The sequence below is a fragment of the Perca fluviatilis genome, chromosome 20 (genome assembly GCF_010015445.1).
Source record: "Perca fluviatilis chromosome 20, GENO_Pfluv_1.0, whole genome shotgun sequence".
Lineage (NCBI taxonomy): Eukaryota > Metazoa > Chordata > Actinopteri > Perciformes > Percidae > Perca > Perca fluviatilis.
This window is the reverse complement of record NC_053131.1, coordinates 12,362,388-12,377,598: the sequence shown is the minus strand read 5'-3', so window position 1 is coordinate 12,377,598 and position 15,211 is coordinate 12,362,388. Positions and strand designations below refer to the sequence as shown.

Here is a 15,211-nt window from a genome sequence, read left to right as displayed (position 1 = left end):
TCAGTTGCAGTTTCATAGTAGTAGTTTCTGACCTCTTATGGTAGTGACTTGTAAATAGGAAGAAAGACTGGATCCCTCCTCACATGTTGTCAAAATCACAAAGCATATCTGAAGAAAGAACTAAAGTTTTACCAAAAATATGTACAAAAATATTCTACACAAGTAATTAGCTTTAGTCCCTTTAGATTTCTACTGTGACCCCTTAACGTCTCCCCACCCCCAGTGTGGGAACCACAGGTCTGTCGTGAGTAAATGTATGCAGGGCAACTATTATTAAAATCTCCTGAAGGGTTTCCAAGCTGCTTGTTGTGCTCATATTTGCAGAACTATATCCTTTGTTAGATGATTATACAGTGTATTTAGATGGTGACAGCAGGTGTCCTGCAGGAGTTGGCAACAATTTGTTTAAAAAGTGATCCTGGTAAAAGGAATCGGGCCAAGATGACACGGAGCACTTCCCCTCAAACATCAGTTACACCAGGTTTTGCATTCATTTTGTCCCATTTTCTTCTCCTCCTGTCAACTGCTTCCGCACTGCTGCCACGTGTATTTGCATCGTATGGTTGTGTGTAGGGAAAAAAAAAAAAAAATGTGACCACGGGTGTCAACAAAACAGTGACAGTAATGAAGAAGGGAGCCTCCGACACTGCCAACACGGTCTGTCTGTCAATCTGTCGCTAGCTTATCATTACCCCGTCAGCCCAGGCAGCTTAGGCCCTGACCCAGTCAACAGCACACACATCTCACACACACCTCACACACACCTTTTTTACACTTCCATCAATATCACAGAGTTCATCTCAAGTTTGCCAGACAGGGACATACCCGAGCTGTCTGTGCATATAGCCAGTGGGGAGAGTGTGCCCTGAAGCATGACTTCCAACGATAAATCTAAACTGAAGACTGCACACTTGACTCCAAAATCAATAAATCATTTACAAACAGGATATATTGGGCCATATATTGCATAATTAATATAGCCGTTATCAACTCTCTTATAAATAGATACGGGAGCTACTTGATGTTGGCAGGTTTTGGCCAACTGTCATGCAAAAAAGGCAAACACACCAGGTGAAAAACAAAAGAATCTTGCCCTCCTGTTTTTTTTCTCCCTCTTTTCATCTCAACTCATGCATTGACAACCTGTAAACAGGACACACGGCAGGATATATGTCCTTATTGTTAGGCTCTTGTTCAGTTTAGCATAAAGGAGGATTAAAATCGCGTTTTCTAGGTGAATTGGGATTGTGTCTGTATACAGTGGGGTTCATAAGTTTAGGAACCCATGCTAAAGTTGACTAAAAACAGGAATAAAAAAATCATCTTTTGGATATTGATATTGATGCCTTAATTAAAAAAATTAGGAAAAATCCAACCTTTAAGGACACCAAGTTTCTTTGTGAATGAATAATGTATCGTAAATAAATAAATGTTCTTCCTTAAAATACATGGCTAATATAACATTTCTTCCCATATTTAGAGGCAGGCAGGTTTTTTTGTTAAGTTAGGTTTCATGGATCCAGGATACTATGCATCCTGATAAAGTTACCTTGGCCTTTGGAATTAAAATAGCCCCACATCATCACATAGCCTTCACCATACCCAGAGATTGGCATGGTTTTATGTCAGTTAGCCTAATAGCTGGTTTGATTTGCACTGAGAGATGATCTTATGGAAAGTACCCCATGCCAATCTCTAGGTATGGTGAAGGCTATGTGATGATGTGGGGCTATTTTAATTCCAAAGGCCAAGGGAACTTTATCAGGATGTATAGTATCCTGGATCCATGAAATAACTGGCCTTTACAAATAAAAACCTGCCTGCCTCTATGGGAATCTAACATAGGGGTGTCTATACTTATGCCCCCTGTATTTTAAGGAAGAACATTTATTTATTTACGATACATTATTCATTCACAAAGAAACTTGGTGTCCTTAAAGGTTGGATTTTTCCTATTTTTTTTTAATTAAGGCATCAATATCCATATCCAAAAGATGATTATTTTATTCCTGTTTTTAGTCAACTTTAGCATGGGTTCCTAAACTTATGAACCCCACTGTACATTCACCTGATTTATAAGACTTAAAGCGTCAGTCAATATTGTTTCTAAAAAAACGTAGATAACAAAATGTATAATACGCTGCTTTGGGTTGGAAGAGATTTGAATGATCTAATTTAATTTGGTTTTCAAAATGTTAAATATTAAGAAAACGCTCCAGACTCAGTTTTAGATTGAACAATTTTACTTTAAACTACTTTATAGTTTGGATATAAACACTGGGCGCCCTCAGAGGTGATGATATCAGATGAAGCAGCAGCATTAGTAGCTGACGCAGGCCCGGCGCGGAATGCCGGGATGCTTGCACTTCTCGTCAGGGGCCCTCAGTTTTAAAAAAATCCCCTGCTGTCATTGGAGATGGTCTCGCTTGTTTTTCTAAGCACCTTTTGAGCTTTTTCAAGTGCAGAATTAGGGACTGTTTGGGGAGTTAACCAGGACGCTTCTGCACTCCTGACACAGGAAGCATGATTGGTGAAATCTGTGATTAATAGTCCTCTCTCTCCCACACTCTCTCTCTCTCTCTCCCCCCCTCCCTCCCGTTCCCCAGATGTCTTCAGCCAGTGTTTTTTTTTTTTTTTATTATGTAAATTCCAACATAAACAGTTCCTCCTCACTAGTGTTTGGTTTAGGACTGAAGAGCAGAGTTATATGGGGTGCCTAAATCACTTTTAGTAATGGTGCCTGCTTCCACATTAATTCATTTTTTACTTTTTTTACAAATACTTAATTGCCTTTTAATATATAGGAAATACAGGCATTTATTTTGCTACAACCCCACTCTCCCCATGAGTTGGCTATACGTTCTTATGATGGATTACTTGTGCCAGTACTGTACAAAATGGTTTATACTACATTTCAATTTTAATGTGATCAGTTTGGAAGTGTTTGCTTTAAAAACAGGTTTGACGCCACGGCCGTTTTTCAATACTATAGTGTGGCTCACTTGGTAGTAACTATAGTTTATTGGCCTCACATAAGCAGGCAGACCTCATGTTATTTGGGCACCTTTTTATATTACATTTATTTCACCCACTTCCCTGATTTGCCTTTTTGCCAACCACAAGTGTTTTCTTACAAATGCAGTGTAAATTTAATGTTACCTGTCATAGTAGGTTTATATTTGAATAAACTTGCACAATAAATATCCCAAAGACGTGTAGTCAGGCAGGCTCTAATTGTTTCTTATGAAAGATAAACACGGCTAAAATCAACACAACCTAGTATGATGTTTGAGCAGTAGCAGGTTGGCCTTTTTATTAAAGAGAGAGGTGAAAATATGCTATTTGCAATAAACAAATAAAACATATTTTTTTTATTCTGTCTCCTGTTGGACGTTTTATATGGTAACTCCCTGGAGTTCTTAGTCCTGTGCATCTTTTTATTTATCGGTCCATTTGTTGTCATGCTATTCTTTATTCGCTCACCTCTACTTCTACCTGAGCGTTAAAAGCACCTGAGATTAATCAGAGTTTCTACATCACAGTGCCCGGCCCAGTCGCTGATGGATATCGCGTCGGCTTTGCTACTGCAGATGACAAATTGCAGGGGAGCAGCAGCTCGCAGGGTTTGTTTGGCATTCCAGATCCGATGTGTTTTGAAAAGTCTTAATGGAGGACATAGAGGCTTGACATATCACCTGCAGGTTCAGTCAGGAGCTCCTGTCAAAACCAGAGCGGGCCTGTGAGGTGAAGCTCTTGTCATCATGACGCTCTTATCCTTTATCTCACTCCTGAAACACCGGGACGAGCTGTGATTTTCTGCTTTGGCTCTCGATGAACCAAGAAATGTATCGTGTAGTAAGATGTTTTCAAAACAATTAGCAATGTGCCTATTCATTTCTGAAATGCATTATTTAAAAAAGTTATTTGTTATCTGTTATGTTTTCATGTTGCTGGTTTTGTTAACCAAGAACGAAAAGTACTGGCAGAGAGTAATAAAGAAACTATTATTAGCATGTTTAAGAAAGTAGCGTGTAAGCTATTATTAGAGACTGTAGCATTTACTGGGTCAAGTAAGCGTGTGAAATGAGCGACCAGTATGTCTCTCATGTATTAGTCCATTTAACTTTGGGAGCTGTGCTTCCTGTAGTAGTGACCTTCTCCCTGTGGCTCCTGAGAATTACAGTCATTCAGTGTGTGTCTCGGCATGATGGATGACACCTGCACCCATTGAGCAATCGCTCCCTGGCGCACTATTGTTTTTCTTTCTCACTTTTGCGTGGGAGCAAACGGTGTGCATTCCTCGTGAGCCAAAACCAACTCAGATAATCATCTCATCTACGTGATGTATGATCTTCTGTCTTTGGACAACCTGGAATGTCTTGCCAATCTGGTAGCTGGCCATACTAGTGCTACCAGTGAGGCTTCTTGTTGACTCGGTCCCAGAGACCTATTGCAAAGTTCACCCCAGCTGAATAAGTGATGATGCAGCGCTTTTTAACACCCGGCCCCATTGTTTCTGCCATATGGTCTTCTTATCAAATACCCAAAAACAAAAGCCAAATTCCACTGTTGTTAAAGCTGCATTTGACGTCAGCTCTGTGCAATAAGAAAACCAGGCGTTGAATCAAAACTATATGTTGTCACAGTATAAAATCTCACTCTATGCTTGTAGCTCTTCTGTTTCCACTGCACAACTTTACACTGTCTTGGCACAGAATGCATTTGTGCAAATAGCAGTCTTGTAGTGCATGTGTAGGAGTGTGTCTTAATAGCCAAGCTCCAGACACACCCCTTGGCCATTAGCACTAGTGCCTGAGTATTTCTGTGTGTCTGCAATGCGCTGGATGACAAGCCCTGTCACTGCCATTGTGGTTCAGAAACAAAAGAACCTTTGAATGATGGAATCTCCCAATATGTCACTCACTGATGCATAGCAAAGCCATAAACGTCAACCAGATGGCAGGTCACTGTAATATTACGCCCCTCCTCGCAGTTGGGGGAGGTGGGTGCCTGCAGGAGAAGCCGGAGAAGGGAAGGCTGAGCGAAGCAACTCAGTAGCAGCATCTCCTTGGTTTGCCCTGCCCATGCTCAGTGGCTGTGCATCAGAGGCTATAGAGGGGTGTGAAGTGCTCCCGAGAGTGTGTGGGTTCACACCACTGCATGCTCTATGATTAAACAGTAGTGTGTGCTGACAGCTGGAGTGGAAGAGCATGATGCACTGGGGCAGAGTGGATCGAGAAGCTGCCGCCCAGTGGTGTCAAGGAAATGTCATATTTAGTGTCTTTAGGCCTTGATGCAGTTCCATGATGTTATACCACCCGAGTTGAATCAAATAAATATATTAAACCATCAAACATCTCCTGTAGAACTGGAGCAGAAAAAAAATAAGCTCCCTAAAATATCAATAATTAATTCACTAAGAATACCCTCAATAGATCAAAATGTATTGCATCAACAGGTGGCATCTCTTGTGGATCTGTCAGCAGGTATATAAATGCAACGCCCTCCTCTGCAGTTTTTGTTTTATAGTTTGATTGACAAGGCACACAAAAAATTTGTTCTCGCTTGACTGGAAGCACTTTCACTTTTGCTCTCCGGTCACCTTTACATACAGAACATTTGCTCTGAAGGCATTCTGGGACATGAAATTAAGGAAATCACTACATGAAGGGGAAACACGGCAACTAAATTACACTATAATGTAATTTTGTACACTATATAAGACCGTTTGAGGGGGAATGATTTCTTTGGTGAAAGAATACCACTAGTAGTATCAGTAGTCAGCTAGGAAGCGTACTAAAGTATAGTATATAGATTCTCAAAACATTTCTGGAACTCAGCAAGTTGTCCAGTGTGACAAACCCACTGCTTAGCAACATGGATAGAAATAAACTAATTTAACTTGGGTGAAATGAGAGCTGTACATGTCATGCAAAGGTCAATTTACGATTATGCATGCTCAATTTCTCTGTGTTTTTTCTACAAACCCCTCAGCCAGTCACCTCGTCTGCCATCAGCTGTTCTTAAGGTGTCTCGCCTGCAAGGACGTTAGACAGATGCTCAAATAAACACAACCTAGTTTTGCATTCATGCTTGTCATCACTTAATCCTTCTGCAACTGCAAGCGTTGGAGATAGCACATGCATTGCTAACTGACGTTGACCTCGCATCTAAAGACACCGGACCATAGTGCACTTAGACACCAAACACTTGACAGCCTGAAAACTGAACTCAACACACTGAACTAATCACATGTATCTGAATGGCACAGTAGGGCATGCCTGTTAATTAGTAAAGAGTGTTAACTACTGTTACCTTTCTAAGTTAATGAAGCATTTGGTAACCTGTATCCTTTAGACTTCCTGTAATCTGAGGTTTACGATGAGGCCCAAAATCTAGTGTGAATCATTTTAAGTGAAGTATCCAGATGTGCACAGCTGCTCTGGTCACTTGCAGGTACAAGTAACCATTAGCAGTGCACTCCTTTTTGATGATTGATTAAAATATAATTTTATTTATTTCATAACTTGCTGATAGTGGAAATGCAGACACGTGACCTCCGCCATGATGATCTGGGTTCAGTCTTTAGCCCACTGTTTTCTACTGCTGCTGCTCTTTCTAGTCCTACCTCTCTGTGTATCTACAATTATATTATCTGTATTACTGTCCAGACTTCAACCCATTTTATTCTTTTTCCAGTTTACGTTTCCCCAGTGGCTGAAGGCCTACTGGTTGTGCTGTAATTAAAGATGGAGGACAAATTAATGAATGTTTGCTTACTGTTACTATACAATAAAGCATGATCCTATTGAGATTGAGACTGGAAACGTTTTCTTGGCGAAATATCAGCCTTCAGAATCAGTTATAAAAACATGGTTTGAGTCTGTATAGTGATCTAACAACGTTCATAGCATAGCCTGTAGGTCTTTGCAAAAGTCATTTAGCCTGGTAGTCTAATCAGAACACATCTGGAGAGATCAAAACAAGCTGCAAATAGTTACTTACAGTAACAGCAGTTTTTGCTAATTTAATTGCTATTTGCAGTGGTGGAAAGTAACTAATGACATTTACATTAAGTAATGTACATGAAAGTACAGTTTTGATGTACTTGAGTATTTCCATGTTAAGATACTTTACACTTCTACCCCATTACATTTTGCAGGAAGATATTGTACTTTTTACTCCACTACATTTATCTGACCGTTTTAGTTAATTTAGTGATAATGAACTACCAAATAGTAACGTATATAAAGTGTGCTTGGTAAAATAAGCTTTGCCTCGACCGGTTACAACATTAGCCTAATAGTAATGTTATATATATTTTTTGCAAATATAATTTCATATTTGTATTTAAGTAAACTTTATAACAGTATTTTTTTGCAGTGTGATATTGCTACTTTTACTTAAGTAAAATATCTAAATATTTTTTCCAGCACTGGTTCCACCATTTACCAATACGTTATCTTAGTTCCCACAGAGCCTTGTACGGAGCAAAGCGGGACATGCAGCACAAGAATTTAGTTTTTCTGCCATGAAGGTTTTTTTTTTTACCTCTTTGTTTTTGCTTTCCAATTAGTGGCCAATAAGTGTTCCATGTGTATGAGATTGCAGAAGCTCTCCTTATCCCCCAGACTTTACACTCCCACGACTACATCACCTGTTGGAGCATGTTCGGTCACTTCCCAGCCTCTTTGTGTTTGCACAGGAGGATCGAGCAGGTTTGGTTTCATCGTGTAATCTGATTACCTGCTGAAAGATTTGATGCGCCTCATGTTCACCTATTAATGGCAAGGCCAGAAAAGGATGTGTCCAAAGCTTCCCTGTATTCTCCTTTTTATTGCAGTATCATTAACAACCATAGTCAGGTTAACTGAGCCGTGACAGATGGAATTTTGTTTGACTCTTGCCTGCCGGTAGCTTGTTTCAGCAGTTTCTTGGCATTAAGATGCAACTGTAAACAAAGTAATTTTTTGTGTGGTATTTTACTTGATAATTACTTCCCTGGAAAATCCCCAGAAGACGCACTCTTTTGTAGACAATATGTTTAATTGAGCAAATTAGAAAGAGTCCATATTGCACAGCAGCTGTGTACACACACAGTGGAATCTGCACGGCACCAGGAAAGGGATGCAGTGAGAATTGTGAGTTTAAAAAAAAAAAAAAAACTTGATTGAGTCAGAAGGCCTCTGTGCCAAAGCAGTGGCTTTTCAACACAGATGCACATAGTTAACGTGTGTGTGAAACCTCAGTCCCTCGCTGATCAACCGGGCTGCATTGATTCTCCAGCTGCTGGCACATGCTGACTTTCATTTTCAACTTCACATTTTCTTTTATTACTGGGTTTGCATGGATGATATGGTTGGTGGCTTCAGCCTTTGAAATGGCAGAGAATTATAGTCACTCGCAGGAATTTTGGAAAGAAGTCTCCTTGGATCACTCATTCAGACCCATGTTCTTGCAAAGATGGCACACGGCTTAAAACGCCAAGAATTACTGAGGTGGTTGGCATTTAAATTAGGCAGAGTGATAATCAGCGTGATGATAAGATTCTGGTAGAAGGTTGGCAGGAGCTGGTTGTCTGTCAAAACCATTTGGTAGCAACAAGAAGTGCGTTTGTACACACTTTTACTTAACTACTGTAAAATGAACGTGGGAAAAAAATCGAATGCACAAACATCCACTGACTTTTTCCCCGGTTAGCAGTCAATCAACTTTCTTATCAGATTATTTTAAATTGAACTGCCCCACTTCACATAAAACATCAGATTTATGTTGCTGTCTGATCCTGCGGGGCTTTAACAGATCTGTACAGTTCAGTTGTACAAGTTCACATTGGGTCTACATGGTCATTTTGACTGGTGTACAGCAGTCACAGTGTATGTGCAAACTGTTAAAAGAGCATGTGGCAAAGTGACATTTCAGGACAGATGAATACCGTATTAAACTGATTATTTTCATCATTGATCAATCTGGCACTCATTTATTAATTGTTTGTAAAATAGTTTAAACATGTTAATTGTCTAAAAACATTCATATATATATATATATAAACATCATATATGTCTGACCAACACCCCAAAATCCAAAGAGATTCACTTAATGGTGATATAAGTCAGAGATAAGCAGCAAATCCTCACATTTGAGAAGCTAGAACTAGCAACTATTTAGTATTTGTGCCTAAGAAGTGACTTAAAACAATTCCGTCTTAATGCACAACTATAAATAATGCTTCATAGATGGCTGAAGTCTTGACATCAAGTCGAGACAAGCCTCTTCTTAAACTAGCTTCTGTAACTCATACAATCTCTCATTCATTCTTTTGGAAAATATTAAACCAGTTCCTGGGGTTTACTTTCTATATTCTAAAACCCTATTCGCGCGGGACTAGTACTAACTGGGGACCTCTAGTAATTTGTCATAATTGCGGAAGTTGTCTGTGATCTTAATCTGCCATGTCCGTTATTTGTAAAGTAAAAATTCCACCGCAAATGACCTAACATATTTCACCAAACACAGAGGTTGTGTGATAATTCAGGGTGGTATTGACGGCATCGGAATTATAAATGAAAGTTTTGACAGATGCCTTGACATTATATATGGGGGATAATAATAAGTTAATTTGAGTAAAATACAGCTTTAGCTTATCCCGTGTGAATGTGTCGTTTGAGACACAGATGTGGGTGGGTCATTTCTAAATCACATGAGGTCCCCTGGTACTTCTAGTCCCGTGCGAATAGGGCTTATGACAAAGCACTTTCTATTAGAAATTTAAACCTTCATAATTTTAACTAAGGTTAAACAATGATTACTTTGTGAACACAGAAAAAAACTACAGCTTCCATGAAAATGTAGAAGCGCTGCAACAAGATTTTATCCATTTCCAGAAGAGCTCTTTTAAAGGCTTATTTATTTATTTTACTTTTAGTTTTTAGCTGTAATCTGCTGTCTAAAAACTTCTACCCTGCTCGGTCTTCTCTGTCCTGCTTCAATTATAGACATGCCTAAAGTCACGGCAACCCCTCGACTCGTCTCTTCTGTTGCACCATTAAGTTTAACGCATGGTGTTCTATAGTTTATGGGAAATGGTGTTCATTAAAGGCTGTAAAAAAAAAAAGAAAAAAAGAAAAAAAGAAACTGAAATATTTAATTAAAAATAATATCAGATTGTTTAGTTTTTTGCCCTTCTCTAAACGTATGGAGTGAAACCGGCAACACACTGCTGAGTAAGTTGTAGTTATTAGCATAGTTAGAAATGTTAATAGGATTTTTAAAAAGTTAGTTTTACTTCGGAACCCTTAAGTTCTGTTTTCACTTTGGCTCTTTATAGTTTAATGGACACATTGTATTACCACTAGTGCGTTCACAACATCCGATATTGATCGAAAGAAAAATATCCTAAACTTGAATAACCATCATTCACCTAAATGTCCATGGTTATTAAAGTGACTTATCCTGACTGATTTCTACCTTTCAGGTCTGGTAGAGATCTGCTTGATGCATCCCCTTGATGTAGTGAAGACCAGGTAAGCCACCCATTCTAACTTAACAACTCATACATGAACTCATATTTTGTGTAACTTTGACATATAAGCTGCTTACAAGAAAGCCATTTTAGGTCCACATCTGCTTTGAATCCTCTCGGTGGGTATTTGGGCCTGTGTAGTTAAGTTCCGAGCATACCAGGTCTTTTTTTCCCCAGCTGGCCAGCTCTGCACTCATTCTCCGCACAAGTGGGCACCGATGCCAAGAGCCTTTGACATTTTGTGGAAAATGAAATGCATCATTTACCCATTCATTTCCCACTCAATGTTAACGTTAGATGTTTTTATGTTTCCAAATCCCTCACATTTTTAAACTTATTACTTAATTTAAGAATAAAGAATCCAACTTTTTTTTTTTTTCCCCGAACGGCCTGCGGTTCTTGTGAAAGAAGGGGACATGCAGGATAAATCCGATTGCCACTAAATGCACTCGCTGTGTCTAATAGCTTGTTTTCCTTTACCATCTCCTGTTTGCGCGTTATGCAAGAGTGGCAGCAGTCTGGAGCTGTTGAGTGATCAGGAGCCTCACACCACAGTGTCTCAGCCGGCCATAAACAGGTCGTGGGCTACTACTAAAGCTTTATAGTCTTTCACAGGCCTAGCCAAGACCTCTTAGCCCCCTGCCCCATTCACTACTTGTCAGTAAATTGTGCTGCTTTTTCTGTCATTTACGGCAGCAGTTTCTTGGTAAATAAATTGCTTGGCGTGCCTTTTTGAAAAAAGTGAGATAGTTGCACTTTGAAGGCAGTGCCACCACCAGAACACAGAGAAGGAAACGCAGGGATAAAAGCCAGGGGTGAGCAGTGTTGTATTAGTCCGATATTTGATACTTTGAAGGCACACAGTGTGATTTATGCTCATGTGTGGAAGCTATGGGGGTTTATTACAGGTAAGGCTTGAGCTCTGCCTGTCCGTCCTCACACGGGGTCAAGGTTAAAAGTGCACTCACTGTTTTCTTTGTAATTCTCTTCCTTGAAAAGTGGTAGCGGTAAAAGCTGCTTTAAAACTGGACAGGTTTATCTGTTGTTTTCTGTTTGTGTTGCCATGTGTTTATGTTGATATGCGTTCTGTTGCTGAGAATGGGGTCTGTGTAAATTGATTCCTTTTGGTCTTGGCTCTGGGTTTTGTTTGGCATCTCAACAAAATGAACAACCAGAATAGTCTTTCTTTTTTTTTAATTGGGAGCATTAGATGATGTTAAAAGTGTCTAAACAACGGGAGGTTGCTCCTTATTTTGATTGACAGACAGACATACACACAGAAACAAACCATACACGTGTAGATATGCATGCATACTTTACATGCATGTTCACACACTTAACATCCACACATGAATTCATAAACCAAACATACATACCAGCTAATTGGGACACTGAGGGAGCTGAAATCTATTAGCAGGAACCTTGGAGCCAAGAGTCAGACACAGACACACCTCCACTGCGGTCTCTGTTTTTTTTTTTTTTTTTTTTTTTTTTTTTTTTTTTTTTTTTTTTTTTTTTTTTTTTTTTTTTTTTTTTTCAGGCATGGCTCTTATTAGGCACTGGCTCCTGCTTTAATGTCCACTGGTCCAAATTGAACGGCAACTGGAGTAAATTTACTTTTTTCCACCAACTTAGAATCAAAGGGATTTTTCCCCTTTTTTATTTCTCCCTCTTTTTCCTTTTTTTGCAAGGTAAACTTGACTAAATGTGTACCTGCCTGGGAGCTGATGTTTACTGATGTTAACCCATTTTCCAAATGAGGGTTTATCTTTCCCCTCTTTCTCTGAGGAGGAGGGTGCAGTGAATTGCAGATTTAGGATTAGCGGTTGGGTAGAGGCACTCCATTTGTAGCCAAATCAAAAAATGTCAAGAGCATTTGGCAGCTGTTTCCTTTAAACAAATACTGATTCACCCTCTTAGATGACTGCTTTGGCAGATAACTGTATAGCTGTGTTCCACAGATTTGGAAAACGGGTGACCTATAACTTCCATCATGATTTATAGCGTAAAATCTGGACTACTTATATATTTAAGATATTTTTAAAGCACAGGAAAGCAAGTCCATTATGAAAATGAATAGCTCAGGATTTCTATTAAAAATACTGATGGACAAAATGCTTTTGGGAAATGATAGAAAGTATTTGACTAGATTACACTGGACTTTGCTTTAGATATTGTAGGTAAAAGTCAGTCTTTTCACATGATTCACTTTTTGCCTTTGTTGTTGCACTTTCCCTCCCCGTTGCGTGCTCACTGACCAGTCGAGCCATGACCCCTGTTACTCACCTTTGCTAACAAGTACATCTATCTTACATCTGAAGGACTCCTGCAGAGCCCACCTTCTATCAGTGGGACTAACAACCTCTTTCATCATTGTAAAAGAGTTGAATGTGAACAAATTCCTATTGGCCATTTTGACATAAGTACATGGATGCAACAAACAAGCTGGTATGTGTTCAGTGTCTTGCTTAAGACTTCTTTTACTGGATAATTGGCTAATAGCATCAGTTGTTGTGTGAATTTACCTATTTTTTTTTATCAAAGAGGACAGTACCACTAGTAGGACTGCAACTAAAGTATTTTAATCATGAATGAATCGCTTGCTAGATCAAATTTCAGGAAATGGTGACATACAGTATGCCCATCTCAAGTGCTTGTTTTGTCTGAAATAAAAGTCCAAAACCCAAAAGATATTCCATTCACAATTATATAAAACAGAGAAAAGCATTTTGATCATAGAAGTTCTTCAGTTTTGTTTTCATTGAGAATGCACACACAGAGATGCAGACCAAATACAGAATGTGTCAATACATGCACATTGGATTGGATGAAGGCAAAATAGCCCAAATCGTTTGTGGAATAAAGCATGGTATGTTGGTGAAGAGTTGTGTGCCATGATTAGTTGTTCTGAACTAAATTTCAAGTTTAGGACAACTATTCATTATCCATGTAACATTTGAGACGGGTCAGTTTCTTGTTCTTAGCAGCTAATCCAGAAATTCAAGTTAATCTAAAAAATTTAAACCTTATTGTCATTGTCAGTCACTCTGCATCATAATCGGCCCATGTAAATGTAGCATACTTCACACAAAGTAAACCGTTAATTGCCCCTGACCCTCTCCTCTTCCATGGGTTGGGACAGGAATGTTGGGGGGTGAAGATGGAGGGTGCGATGCGGTGTGGGGAGGGAGGGCAGTCGTCAGTTTAGCAGAGAGAGACAGTGGGACCGGAGTTACAGCTTTTCATTAACCTGGAAACCACCTAGTTACATGGTTCATGGGCTGGTCTCAGCTCACTTGGAGGTAACAAAGGGTGTCGGGCGGCACTTTCTGCGGGGGGCTGTGCGCTCGGGGCACCCCATCTGACTCTGATCAGGTTCTCCCTCTCATTAGAGAGTTGCACTGAGCCTGCATTTCCCTTCATGTCGAGATCCTGTTACATGGAGCTCCACCCTTATACACATGCATGCACAAACATACTCGCGATCATCTGAAAGCAGCTTCATTATCGCCCCTTTCACTTCCGCCCAAAGAGTGAAACCACGGCTTCTTTGTGTTTGTGTCTCCCTGAGCAACTCCTCCTGTCATCGTGAACTTCCTGGCATTTCTAAGATGTGCACGTGATCTGTGTTTGCCCCAACTGTGTATTCTGTGCAAAACTGAGCCACTCCTCTGCCTCTGTTCTCCCTCTGCACCCACCCTTTCTTTCTCTTTCGTGCTTTCTCATTCTGATTTGTCCTTTTTCCCTTGCTCCTCGTCTTTTTTTCTCTCTATCCACTCTTCATCCAACTTTTTGTTTTTCTTCTCCCACTGAACATTAACTGTCTCCTGTTTTTAAATTCTGTCTTCTATGATTTTAGCTTTTCAGCAACCATCTCAGTTAGCCTGTTGTTGAATCAGATACTACTACTACTACTACTACTACTACTACTACTAGCGAATATAAACCATATTATATAACATCATCAACACCATGTTGAGTGCATTGTTTAAACTTCCATCATTCCTTCTGAATTAGAGATGTACCGATTACAACTTTCTAGGCCGATTCCGATTTTCTTTGAGTTAGGCCAGCCGATACCGATTTTAGCCGATTCCGATTTCATTATTTCTAACCACTTTACAGCACACACAAATATTTATTTTCTATTTTTTCTTTAATAGAACATTTTGCACAGAACATTTGAACAGCTAATGGATCACTATAAAATAGAACTATATAAATTACTCCTGGAGCGGGAAATTCACACACATCTAAAGTGCAATGTTAGAACCATTTCCTTCTTTTCACATCCAATATCCAACAAAAAAAATTCGATTTTGGTTTTATGTGTCGTCCCTCCACGCCCTACTTTTTCCTTGCAGGTGTTGCATATTGCAAACTTGTTATCCTCTGCACACACGCTGAAGAATTTCCAAACAGCTGACATGTTGCAGGTTAATTCACGAGGTGCTGTCGCGTCCGTGTGTGCGTGCGTCCTTGAGAACTGTAACTCGTATAACTTATGTTGTCAGTTAATTGTAGCGTTGACCGGCATGAAATCGGCATATGTCAGACTGACCTGCCGGTCGCCAGTCATGGCCGAGCAAGTGAAAACCGGCCAATTCCGGTCACCGGCTGGTCTATCAAAGCATCTCTATTCTGAATTTGTAGTTTGTTGAGCAATTATGTAAAGTTTTCTTTTAAATC

General features: G+C 39.6%; 1 protein-coding gene across 1 annotated transcript in view; it reads left to right on the top strand.

Annotated features, from left to right (window-relative positions):
• Nucleotides 1-15,211, top strand: part of slc25a21 (solute carrier family 25 member 21) — a 103,277-nt gene that overhangs the window by 58,376 nt on the left and 29,690 nt on the right. Inside the window, exon 3 of the mRNA XM_039786952.1 lies at nt 10,475-10,523. Within this exon, the coding sequence (XP_039642886.1) occupies nt 10,475-10,523 (49 nt within the window). The remainder of the gene's footprint in view (nt 1-10,474; nt 10,524-15,211) is intronic.